Genomic DNA, 12,041 nt, shown 5'->3' on the forward strand with positions numbered 1-12,041 from the left:
GGCGCCGCGCCTCCGTTTCCGCTAAACCTCCGGATGGAAGCCTTTGCCGCCGCCCCCGCGGCCGGCGTCTTCGCGGGTCCCAGCACCGCCACACGCCCCGCCGTATCCCTACCCCGCCGCAGCCGTGCCGGGGCCGGGCGGGTGCGCCTCCTCCGCGCGCCGCGGCCGCCGCGCGCGGGCAGCGGATTGGGCGGCGACGGAGGAGGGGAGCTGCCGGCGCTGGACAAGTGGGACATGATGGAGCTAGAGTTCGGGAGGTTCCTCGGGGAGGACCCCAAGCTCACCCTCGCCAAGGTCCCCCCTCTCCCTGCTCCCGCCTGCTCGCATTTACCGACTGTGGATAAGATTAGAAACGTTGGCTTGATGTCTTACTAGTTTCAAAATTGGATCGCATGAGCTCCTGAGATGTCACATTGGTCCTACTCCTACTTATACCAGTATGATTGCCGCCTTAAGCGCTACGGTGGAAAAATCTTTGCGCGTAATTCGGTGTTCAGACTTGCCTTCATTTGTTTGCGATTACTTTAGTTTCCGTCTTGATTGTGAGAAACCATTGCAGATTTTATCCATTAAATTGTACCGCATTGCGTACTGTTATCTTTGTTTGATTTTGGATCGTGTGTACTAGATTTAGTTAAGCTCTGTCGCACACTTTAACAAGTTCATATCAATCATGCTAAACTAATTAGTTGCTTGGAATAGTTAATTCGATATTTTATACATGGACATTCATAGTTTGATACCGGTTGGGAAGTTTGTAGAAACACGGACTGTTCCCTGTTGTCACTCGACAGAGTTGTCTCTTGTCTGTTGAGTCGTGGAAGCATGGTTTATGTAGTTTGGCTCTTCCCAGCAATCATGACCCCTTATGTGTTCTGGGTTACTCCTTCAGATACTGCTCAAGAAGTCAGACCCAGATGCTTCATCCCTTGATGTGGAGAAACTAGTTGCCAGTAAGAAGGACAGGCTGGATGTTATTTTGAGGGAGTACATGGAAGCTAATAAGCAGGACAAGGCTTCCAACATGGAAGAGGCAATTAGCAAGCCGATGAAAGGTGACCAACCTTTGGGTGTGTCAAGGCCTGCACTGAGCAAACCAAAGCTAGATGAGCCTTCTTTGACTTTGTTACGACCAACGGGTAGCAAACCGAAGCAAGACGAGCTCCGTGAGCCTCCTTTGACTTTGTTACGGCCAGTAGGGAGCAAACCAAAGGTAAATAAGCCTTCTTTGACCTTGCTGAGGCCAATTGGGAGCAAGCCAAAAGTACAAGCCAAGCTGGTGCAAGATAGTTGGCCTAGCAAGGAAAGTTTAGCTGCAGGAACAGTGGCAAGTGAGGTTGGAAGCACCTCAAGTGAGGATAGTTTGGACGTCACCTTGCGGAAACCCACCGTACATCAGCTTGAAGACGATGACTTGAAGTCGAAGCTGAAAATGAAACCAAATATTGAATTGAAAATGAGGAAGGATATGGATGAGGATTTATCCAACTTTTCTCTTCTTCAAAAGCCAGAGGCCACAACAGACACTGCTGATTCACCAGCCTCTGCTGGCTCAGCCTCAATTGCCACTGGAGAGGATACCAATGAACGTGAGGCAGGTAAGAAAAGCATAAGTGATCTCTGATTACCTTTCTATCATCCATGGTATTAATGTTATGTTAGTATTATCAAGGAGTGCAGCCATCTGAGCAAAGTTTAACTCAACAAATAGACTCTTCTGCTCCGGATAACCAATCGACGACCAACAACAATTTCTCCATGCAAGCTTTCTTGCAAGGAAGACCGAGGTACATTCTGATGGAACTCTGCAGCAGTTATGTTTTTACCAAATATTTTCACTGCTTGATATCTAATCATTCATTGAAGCTCTAGTTGCACTATTTCAAATTGGCGTGTCCCCATTTGTCCCTGCTCTTGTGTCCGTGAAGTACTGTCATTGTTGTGGTTTTCCTCCATGTTGATTCACCTGACAGGCTAATATGGCAAATATTACATTGCAGGAAAGACCTATCTGTTGAAACATTGCCATCACAAGTTAAAGTGGAGAAGAAAAGTGATAGTGATGTTAACAGAAGTTATGTTGACGATGGTGGGAATGTCTTACCATCAAAATTAGAGGTAAATATGAATCTCCTGGTATTTGAGCTTCAGCATCTTATGGTCTTTCAGAATCAACAGCAGAACTCACTGGAGTGAATGCAACTTATGTGGGATGTGAGATATACCACCTAAAAGCTTTTTAAGTTCTTGCAAGTATGAATATTGATCTACTGAGTCACTAACACAGGACATCACTGAGAGTGACTGGACAAGGCTGGAGCATTATGCAAGTACTGGAGAAAGGGTTGAGGTGGAGCTGATTAACTGCAGTGCAAAGGGATTTGTTGTAAGTACTTAATCCTTTTCGAATATATGCTTTTATTTGTCGAATCATATCCCTGTTTGTTGTCTGAGATTTGTTATGAATTCCTCTTCAGGTGTCACTCGACTCAATGATAGGTTTCTTACCATATCGTAATCTTGCTACAAAATGGAAATTCCTAGCTTTTGAGACTTGGTTAAGAAGGAAAGGTGGTGATCCTTCCTTGTACAAGCAGAGTATGGGCATGGAGGAAAATTTTGAGGTTAATGATAAGAGCATAGAACCAGAATCTAGATCAGTTGCAGAAGTAGATCATCAGGACCAAGCAACACTGCAGTCTAAGCTGAAGTTTGAAGATCTTCTTCAAACATATGAACAAGAGAAATCCAAGTTCTTATCTTCATTTATTGGTCAAGTATGAAACTATTGTTAGTGTCCTAGCATTCTCTCTCATTTGTATTCTTGTAGTAACACGCCATTGCTTTGCAGAGGCTCCGAGTATCAGTTGTCCTGGCTGACAGGAATTCCAAGCGACTGTTTTTCTCTATGAGGCCAAAAGAAAGTGAAGAGTTGGTTCAGAAAAGGAAAAGTCTGATGGTATTTCTGCTCTCATCAACATCCTCAAACTTGACTTGTAGAAATAAAATAGTTGGAAAATAAAATAAAATTACCAATCTAGTTTCTGGAAAGCACCAAATTCCCCACCTTCCAGCAACAAGTGAGGATGGGAATCTCAGCTGTAATGTTGGAGATCTCAGCCTTTTACCTTGTTGTAATCTCAGCTGCAGTTGTAGTGGTCATTCCTTCTCAACTCCGCATATCCTAGTTCTTACTAGCCGAACCCTGCTCTTTAAAATAAACTTAGTTTTTTGTATAGTTTTGCCACATTCAAAAGCTTAGTCTTGGTGACACTATCGTTCCTTGGAGCTGAAATACATCTTTGACAGCATTTACTATCCTATTGGTGTAAGGCCAGTTTCTGTTACTCTGATTTGTTTGGACACCATAGATATAATTTTCTTATTATGCAGGCTAGGCTTAATGTTGGAGATATTGTCACATGCACTATTAAGCGGTTTGTCTACTTTGGGATATTTGTTGAGGTAGGTCCAGTTCTTGTGTTGGGTGATTTTTTCCCCTTCAAGTTCAGCAGCTAACTGTTTCTATCAAAGGTTGAAGGAGTTCCTGCACTGATTCAGCAGTGGGAAGTGTCCTGGGATGAGACCTTAGATCCTTCAGTTTCTTACAGAATCGGTCAGGTAATACTTGGCACTTGTGATTAGTTCCGTTATTTAACCTCTTGCACTTTTAAGTTTTATTTGAACCTGTCAATCTTTGGGTACTCAAGATATATTTTCTGTGGAAATAACTGTGTTTTATTCATTTGTCACATGGTCGCTTTATATTGAACGACACAATTTAATAGTGCTAAAATGCTTATAATGCTATAGTCATTTTTGGATGCTGAAGGTATTTTCATTTCCAGGTTGTTGATGCTAAAGTTATTCAGCTGGATTTCAACAATAGCCGTATCTTCTTATCACTTAAAGACGTAAAGGTGCTGGACGGTTAGGCAGTTTCTCCCTTGTCTCATATTTGCTCGAGATGTTAAGTCACTAGTTTCAGATATTTTTCTCATGTGTTGTTCTTTTCCTTTCTCCTGCTATGCAGCCAAGTCCGCCAATAGGAGCCTTGGAACCAGTCATCGGCGAGGAATTACTACCACTTGATGGAGCTCTTGAACCTGTACAAGCAGATTTTGAGGTGTGTACAAATTCATGTTTCATTGAGCACGATTCGAGGGTTCTGGGTATTGAAACCTAGCCTATTTTAGTGGCCCGAGGTGGATTCCCTGATTGAGGAGCTGAAAAATATTGAGCAAGTCAACGATGTTTATAGAGGAAGATTCTTCCGAAGCCCGGGATTAGCTCCAACATTTCAGGTAAGATGAAAACTTCAAATGTTTAGTGGTCACACAACTGTTAATCCTAGTTCCTGGAACTGAAGCCATCCATTACTTGCCAGGTATATATGGCATCTTTGGTTGGTCGCAAGTATAAGGTCCTTGCGAGGTATGGAAACAATGTGCAAGAGGTATGAACTTGTAACGTTAAGCTCATCCGAATCAGCAAGCATACGGAAAATTTATGTTGCTCACATAGTGTTGGTCTACTCCTATGCAGGTGATGGTGGAAACGTCATTAGACAAGGAAGGGCTGAAAGAGGCAATTTTGATGTGCACAAATAGGGTGAGCTGATCATCAGGGTTTTTGCTGCTGGGACTGCGCCGCTCCCAGCTTTCATGAGATCATTTTGAGATCCGAAAGCTCGTAACCGACACGGATCTCGCTGGAGAGGAAGAGACTCCCAGGGCGAAGAACTGGCCAGCAGAATTAATGAGGTCGTGTCGATTTTGACCACTTTATAAATCCCTATGGAGCTCCCACAATCGCGATGGGGCCTTACGCGATCGAGTGAATGATGAATCTGGAGGAAGAACTGTTGTGCAGATGTAGTTTAAATGTTAAGTCGCTGTTAACTTGTCCTTCTTTTTTTTCCCTCGGCCCTTAAATCGTGTGCTTGACTCATCCATCCATGCATTCGGGCTGCTTTCACGGCATGGGCCATCAAGCCCATTTCTGTTACTTGTCACTGGAGCTAAAGGCAAAGACACAGTGATCCTGTCAGCATAAAAAATGTCAGAAAATAGTCCAGACTGCAGATCAGCATTAAAAATAGTTCGAAAATGATCCAGAACGGCATAAAAAAGTCTGAAAAATGATCCAAAACCGCATAAAATGAGTTAGAAAAATTATCCCCAACAGCAAATGCTCCCTGCCGGTGTGTAGGTGTACTTTTGAGTCCCTGCCGGCCTGCCGAGAGCTTTTTGGTGTGTAGGTGTACTTTTGAACTGCGGCGGCGACGGGAATAACCAGCCCTGGGCTGCGAGTTGCCGGCAAGGGACACCTGGCTGGGTCTCCTGGTATTGTGTTGCACAAACAGTCAACTGATACTCCCTCAAAAATAAAACAGTCAACTGATACACTCCTCATATATTTCAATTTGCACAAGATTTGGACGTGATTGTGCTCTCTCATGAATGTATGTGAAAGTTATAAGCTTCAAGTATTATTAGAGCTTGCTAGTTCTTTTATACAAGGCGATTGTGATACCCAGTTGATATACCTTGTCATCCAAACAGCACTTCACAATCTATTGAAGGGATTTGTGGGGAGCCTAGTACCTGTATGGGTTTACAGGGGTAAACATTTTCAGGATTATCAATCGGGGTAGAGGTCCAGAAAAGCCATTCCACATGTAAATGGATGTTCAAACTTACCAAGAGCCCTCCATTCTCTATCTGCATCAAATTGGTGATCAGATGCCCACGGTAGAGTTTATTATAACATTACAAACCGAATTACTGAAAAAGCAAAAAGCAAAACCTAATTATAGATTAAAGCCGAGCAAGGAGCTGACTATACTCCTCTTAACAGCGCCCCTCTTTGGTAGCCTGTTTCTGTTTGGCCCCAGTTCCATCATTTTCCATGGCGCCTCTGGGTCCATGTCGACCCGGGTGGTCGTCCAGGCCAGCTTCCCGCACCCGTACCTACTGTGGGTCATCCGATGATGGAACAACCACTTGACCACATCCTCTTGCTTATTCTTCTCCTCAGTGTCGTCGTCTGTGTTGATGTCCACCAAGAAGATGTTGCTACAGAGCCGCGCCAACTTGGGCAGCGAGATTGGATCCACGGACACCGCCGAGAAATCCGCCGTCACAGCGATGCTCCTCCCATCCGGGCTGAACACCGGGTCAGCCCCGCTGTCCATTATCCTGACGACCACCATCGGATCATACGCCTTCACCAGGAACACGGACAGATACCCCACCGGGTACTCCAACTCGTCGGCATGGTTTGACGTCAGCTGTCTGTCACGTGTCGACAAGAAGACGATCCAGTCCCCTCTCGGGGACCACTGGCATTGTGTGTCTGTCCAGGATCCTTTCGTCAGCCGCGTAACCCAGCAATTCTCATCCAATTCCCCGGCCGCTGCATTTAGCATGATGTGTAGGTTCCTGTGCTTCTTCCGCCGGTCTTCTGCTTTTTTGGGCCAAAAATCCCTCGTCGACTGGAAGACGAGCTTGCCTCCGTCCGGGCTGCTCGACGGGAACGCGTTGTTGAACTTGCCACAGGTGAGCTGTCGGACCTCTTGCCCCCCGTCGCTGCTGGAAATGTTGGTGATGGAGTAGATCTCCAGCGGCCTGTGGGACTCCAGAGAAGGGCCAACACAGATGTAGAGGATGTCCTTGTCCGAATCCTGGTTCCACACAGGGGAGAAGACGCTGTCACTTCCTGTTTGCTCGTACACGATGCGCAGCCCTTGGCTGTCGGCGAGCCAGACCACCTTGGACTTGTCATCAACGAAGGCAAGCTTGGAGCCGTCCTTGGAGATGGCTGGGAACATGCCAGACGCCCTATACAGACCGACGTCCTTGCTCGGGGACTCCAGCTTGTAAAATTTATCATGGTATCTTGATGTCCTGGAGCGGTGGTACCCAATGCGGCCACCACCGTCCAGCATGAAGGGGTTATAGTGGTCGCATTCCGGGCTCGTCTTCTGGGTGATCTGCACCGGCGATGCAGCATTCATGTCGAAGATCTCAATGTGCCGGTACTGCACGGGGACGTTCTGGCGGATGGTCGCAACCGCTACTTTTGTCTCGCTGATGGCTGCCGGAGTCATGGCGTCCAACTCCTCGGGTGTCACCTGGACGGTCTCCTGGGTACTGATGTTGTATCGGAACACACCCCAAGCTGTTTCAACAACCATTCTCGAGGTCGAGGGAAGGGTTTTCTCAGTGCCTCTATGGAAGAAGATGATGTTATCACTGCCCCAGGATGGCCAGCCACCGTTCTTGATGAGTAGCTTGCGCCCTAGCTGGCCCTCGCTATCCACGTTCATCACGTAGATGTCTGTCTTTAGGTTCTCCAGCTCGCCGTTCCAACTCTTGCTTTCAAACGATGCCACTGCTACCATCATCCCCGATGGTGACACTGCTGGGCTCAAATCAAACACCCCTGTGACATACATATCAGCAAGTAAACGATTAGAGGCTTTGGAAGTGAACTCTGGCGGTTGTATTGCTTGATACGACGATGAGATCAATAAAGCTTCCATCAACGCAAAGAAATCAAGCATGCAGATAATTATATAATTGTGGATGGATTGATCGGTGCATCAAGTATATATATACCTTGTGGAGTGAGGCGCTCTGTCTTGCCAGTTGTAAGGTTGGTTTTGTACACGACGGTCCAGGGGCTGCGGCGTTCCTGCGCTGCCTCCTTGGTGGAAACATAGATGAGGCAGTGGTCGACGGTGCGACAACCCACACTGTAACCGCCGCCGATGCAGCCGCTGTCCTCCAGGCGCACGCCGCTGAAGTCGGCAGCGCCAAAGATGTCTGCAAGGGCGATTACCTTAAGGATGTTGCTGCCAGCATTGAAATGCAGTGCGATATAGAGCGTCTCGAGGCCATTGTCCCTCTCTGAGACAAATATGAGGCCGGAGACGTTGCCGGCATCAATGTCCGCATCGTTGGCATCGGCCTTGTCTGCCAGCTTGGGGTTCTTGAGGAGGGTCTTCAGCGCGGCGGGAGGGATGGCTTGGCCGTTGTAATTGTAGGACACACCATCAGTGAGAGGGAGCTCGTAGGTGGACGAAGGCGACAAGGGGCTGGAGAAGATGTCAAACGATACCAGGGTCCCATTGGTGCGAGAGAAAACGATTCTGCCTCCGGGCTCTGCCATTCAATAATGATGGGAGGAATTAGCGGTTAAGGACACCAAATGAGCTAGATGATGCAGTAGTATTCATATGTACCAAGGTGTGCAAATATGGGAAAAAATCTTACACTCTAAATGTTTAATTATTCGGTTTTGCTATTGAGAAGTCGCCTGTTTTTTAGTTAGAGATCAGTCGACGTGCTTGGCCGTTGGATCTTAGTCCGACAGTAGCATGTGGGGTAGGGGAGAGTGGGGATGAACCTCAGATCTTAATTCAACGGCTCTGATACGTCAACTGAGATTTAAGGCCTTTTGCTTAAAAATCAAACGACTGAGAAATAGCCACACCCTTATAAAGTGCATTTAGTGTGGTTAAGAAAATGTTTTGAGAAGAAAAAACATTATATGGGAAAGAGCCTCCCATGAGCCCACCCTTACGATTGCTCCAACTCAACCTTACGCACATATCTGAAAGCACTCATTTTTCCAAATAAATATCAAGTGTGTGCAAATTAAGGTTTCATTTAGATTCCATTCTAGTTTCATTAGATTTCATTCTTGTTTTATTTATAATTCTTCTATTTCCAGAGGAAAAAAATCCATGCTTTGATCAACAATTACCCTATTAATATGCAATATACATGACACTTGAATTATTGTCAGTAGATTCGTATTCAAAAGCACTTACTCTTACTCATGATTGTGATTTTGTACCACAAACCAAACATTAGAAGAGCACAGTCTTGTCTCAACCAAACAAATTACCTTGACAGCTTCCCTATCATTATCCCCCATTGACTATTTTCTAGCCTCCGCGTTCAGCTACTTAAGTTCACTACTAACTTCTTCACATTCAGCAACGTCACCCCCCACTAACCATTCTTCTTGCGTCCATGACCGAATGATATTAGTTTTATAATCGAGATGGGTACCTGAGTTTGAGTTTTTTCTAAAGGCATGCTTGCTTCGGAAGTTGATGACCTGCAAAATAAAACTAAGGGGTTCAGTTCTTGTTTATAGAGGCAGCTGTCAGTTGTGTAGAAAATGGAATCTACTCTATAGAAAGCTTATTAGTCTTGTAAACAAACATTTTAGTTTTTAGACGTACTTAAACCACATTTCACCGATTGGTGGTTGGTCAGAACATGCATGCAACAGTTGGTGCCCTACTTTTAATTTCTTAGATGTCGGAGTGTTGTGCCAATAACTTTGACATTTCTCAACTATAAAGTGGGAGCTCGTTACAACGCACATTTCTTTTTCTTTTTTGCGGGAATACAATATACATTTCTAGGGTTATATATTAATCCATTGATAACTTCGTCTCATATATGTTCAAAATTTTAACTTTGCCTAATGTACTACATATATATTTAGAGTTTTAGACTGGTCTAGCGAATATAACGTCACTAGATTGGTCACGGAGAATATTGCCTTAATATAATAAAATTATATTTTTCACTAACATATTCACATGGAAAATAATGGTAACAGTTTCATGTTGGATATAGTATCCATGTCTAAGCTGCCATCTATTTATGAACAAAATGGAGTAATCATCAAACTTTTATCTACATACCACTCCCACAAATATACGAAAAGTCTAGTAAAATAGTGGTTGAACTTTAAAAGAGTAAGTAAAGAACAAATTATGAAATTAAAAGAGTACGCACTTAATCCTGGCCTACAACTGATCTAAATATATATACCTGGCCTGCAGGTAAATTGTCTGCAGTATCAATCTTGTTCAGTTCATTGACAATCTCTGCTATTGTAGGCCTGTTCTCACGCTCCGCCACCACACACCTTAATGCTATTTCGATGCATTTCTTAACTTGCTCTGCTGCATGTGACGACATTGTTACCTGCAGCTGTTTGTCCCAGTTTTCTATTACCTGCAAAGTTGGAATCCAATGGCAAAATGTGGCATGGATAGTAGGCACAAAATGATAATAATATTTGTGAAAAAAAAGATTTTTGTTCATGATACAAGATATCTTCCATACATGCTTAAGAAACTTTTGCGACGACATATCTGTAAACTTCGAGTAGCCTTCATATCCTGCCATTATCTGTATGATTATAACACCCAAACTGTACACATCAAACTTCAATGTGATCTCGCATCTGTTGATGTATTCAGGTGGCATGTATCCACTGCATGGTGTATTACGTAATACAATTATTTCTACAATTTCTTAAAAAGAAATATTTATCATGTGGTATCAACATACCGTGTTCCTATAATTTTGGTTGTGATATATGTTTGCGCTAAAGGGAAGAGTCTTGACAAACCAAAATCTCCAATTTTGGGGATCATCTTGTCATCCAGTAATATATTTGCTGGTTTCAAGTCAAGATGGTAAATAGGATCTTGGGATCCATTATGAAGGTAATTTAAACCATCACAGATCCCCCTAATAATATTGAAACGTGTGTGCCAATCGAGTCCGCAAGATTCAGCTGCAGTTAAACATGCAATATATTACCAAGACGTACTAAGAGATAACACAAATTTATGGATCATAATTTTTTAGATGCAAAACAATACTACTATATAGTCTAAGAGGAGCACCATCATACCAGAAATGTGCTTGTCAAGGCTTCCACCCTGCAAGTACTCGAAGCACAGAACTCTTTCTTCCACATTGGCAAAAATATATTCACCGTTGTACTTGATGCGCTGATGTCCTTGATTATAGCAGTAGCCAACCAACCGAGTAATATTTGGATGTTCAGTCCTCATTAGGTGATTAAACTCATTCCTAAATTGTGTGTCATCAAGCCCCATCGTTTGATGAAGCTTCTTGAGAGCAATCACTTCCCCATCTTCTAGTTTCCCCTGTTAAATTTTTTTAGATGGATCCTTGCCAGTTATGTGCAGTGTTATCATTTGAAATTACAAGACGCAGGTAATCCTATATCACACAAACAAATACTCCGTCCGTCCCGAAATAAGACGCCGTTTAGGCATAGATACATCTAGATTTGGGCAAATTTGAGACAATTAATATGGATCAGAGGGAGTATATACCTTGTACACTATTCCGTACCCACCACGACCAATGATGTGCTCTTCAGAGAAGTTATCTGTAATTTGTTGCAAGAACTGGAGTGTGAACTCCCTTGTGGTCGCATTTGTCTGTTGAAACTCGTTCGCCATGGTATCTCCTGCTAGGATTGACTAGCTTGGTCGTCTATCCAAGTAATAACACGGAAAATCTTTCACATAGTTAAGAGAGAGCATACATATATCATATAGGAATAACTTGTAGGAATAAAACTAGAGATAATTAAAATAATCGCGATGGGTTACCGAGCTGAATCCAGCGCGGCGACCTAGAGTCGTTGTCGGCCGGTCCTCCCCACGCCGACGGTTGGCGGAGCCGCGCCGATGGCTTGTGGAAGCAGTACGGGTGACTGAAGGCGAGGAAGATTTGCGCCGGTGGCTTGTGGATCTGGGCATGGGGGGAGCAGAGCAGCAGACGGCGGGCTCCGATGAGCGTTCGGCGGAGTTGGATTTGGCGATTCAATGGAGCTCCAATGAGCGTTCTGCATTGACATTGGTTCGTTCCGCTGCCGCCTGACGGCCCCAATATAATAACTGTTGTTGTGAGAGTGAAAGACAGATTAAGAATGTTGCTAAGCGTGTGTACTGTACAGTACAATTTTTTTTATTATGCAGAGAGAACAGGGAAGAGAATGAATGAGAAGTGAAATGATCTTCTTGCAGGATTCTTTCTTGTGCATAAGTAACAACCAAATATCTGTTGGAGAGATCTCTGTTACTGAAAACTTAGTTTATACGTCTCAATTACTCTTTTATGTTAATATCAATTCCTTAATAAATGACTATGCATCAGTTAGCTGAATAATAAGAAGGAAAAAAC

The 12,041-nt window shown here is 44.1% G+C and overlaps 2 protein-coding genes across 7 annotated transcripts; one reads left to right on the top strand and one right to left on the bottom strand.

Moving 5' to 3' along the window:
• Window positions 1-5,007, top strand: LOC100843989. Of its 3 annotated transcripts, none has more exons than XM_010235400.3 (14): window positions 1-294; window positions 893-1,598; window positions 1,712-1,787; window positions 2,001-2,118; window positions 2,288-2,386; window positions 2,478-2,777; window positions 2,852-2,959; window positions 3,394-3,465; window positions 3,535-3,621; window positions 3,849-3,920; window positions 4,034-4,126; window positions 4,197-4,304; window positions 4,388-4,456; window positions 4,546-5,007. In XM_010235400.3, exons 1-14 carry the CDS (start codon window positions 34-36, stop codon window positions 4,618-4,620), a joined length of 2,244 nt encoding a protein of 747 aa, XP_010233702.1. In that variant the 5' UTR covers window positions 1-33; the 3' UTR covers window positions 4,621-5,007. The 3 variants fall into 3 exon arrangements, with proteins under 3 accessions (XP_010233702.1, XP_010233701.1, XP_003573233.1); XM_010235399.3 differs by having other exon boundaries at window positions 893-1,594; window positions 1,681-1,787; XM_003573185.4 differs by having other exon boundaries at window positions 3-294; window positions 1,673-1,787.
• A 456-nt stretch (window positions 5,008-5,463) lies between these two features.
• Window positions 5,464-11,759, bottom strand: LOC100837266. Of its 4 annotated transcripts, XR_002964615.1 has the most exons (10): window positions 11,468-11,758; window positions 11,186-11,348; window positions 10,735-10,993; window positions 10,386-10,614; window positions 10,158-10,308; window positions 9,861-10,046; window positions 9,084-9,132; window positions 7,623-8,168; window positions 5,703-7,446; window positions 5,464-5,606 (listed from the first exon to the last, which is right to left on the bottom strand). XR_002964615.1 is itself a non-coding variant. In XM_014900947.2 (9 exons), the coding sequence occupies exons 2-9, from the start codon at window positions 11,312-11,314 to the stop codon at window positions 5,813-5,815; spliced, it is 3,183 nt and encodes a 1,060-aa protein (XP_014756433.1). In that variant the 5' UTR covers window positions 11,315-11,373; window positions 11,468-11,759; the 3' UTR covers window positions 5,470-5,812. The 4 variants fall into 4 exon arrangements, 3 of the variants coding, with proteins under 3 accessions (XP_014756433.1, XP_003570812.3, XP_024316540.1); XM_014900947.2 differs by having other exon boundaries at window positions 5,470-7,446; window positions 11,186-11,373; window positions 11,468-11,759; XM_003570764.4 differs by having other exon boundaries at window positions 5,470-7,446.
• Between the last annotated feature and the right edge of the window lie 282 nt (window positions 11,760-12,041).

This window comes from Brachypodium distachyon, chromosome 3, assembly GCF_000005505.3.
Source record: "Brachypodium distachyon strain Bd21 chromosome 3, Brachypodium_distachyon_v3.0, whole genome shotgun sequence".
Taxonomy (NCBI): Eukaryota; Viridiplantae; Streptophyta; class Magnoliopsida; order Poales; family Poaceae; genus Brachypodium; species Brachypodium distachyon.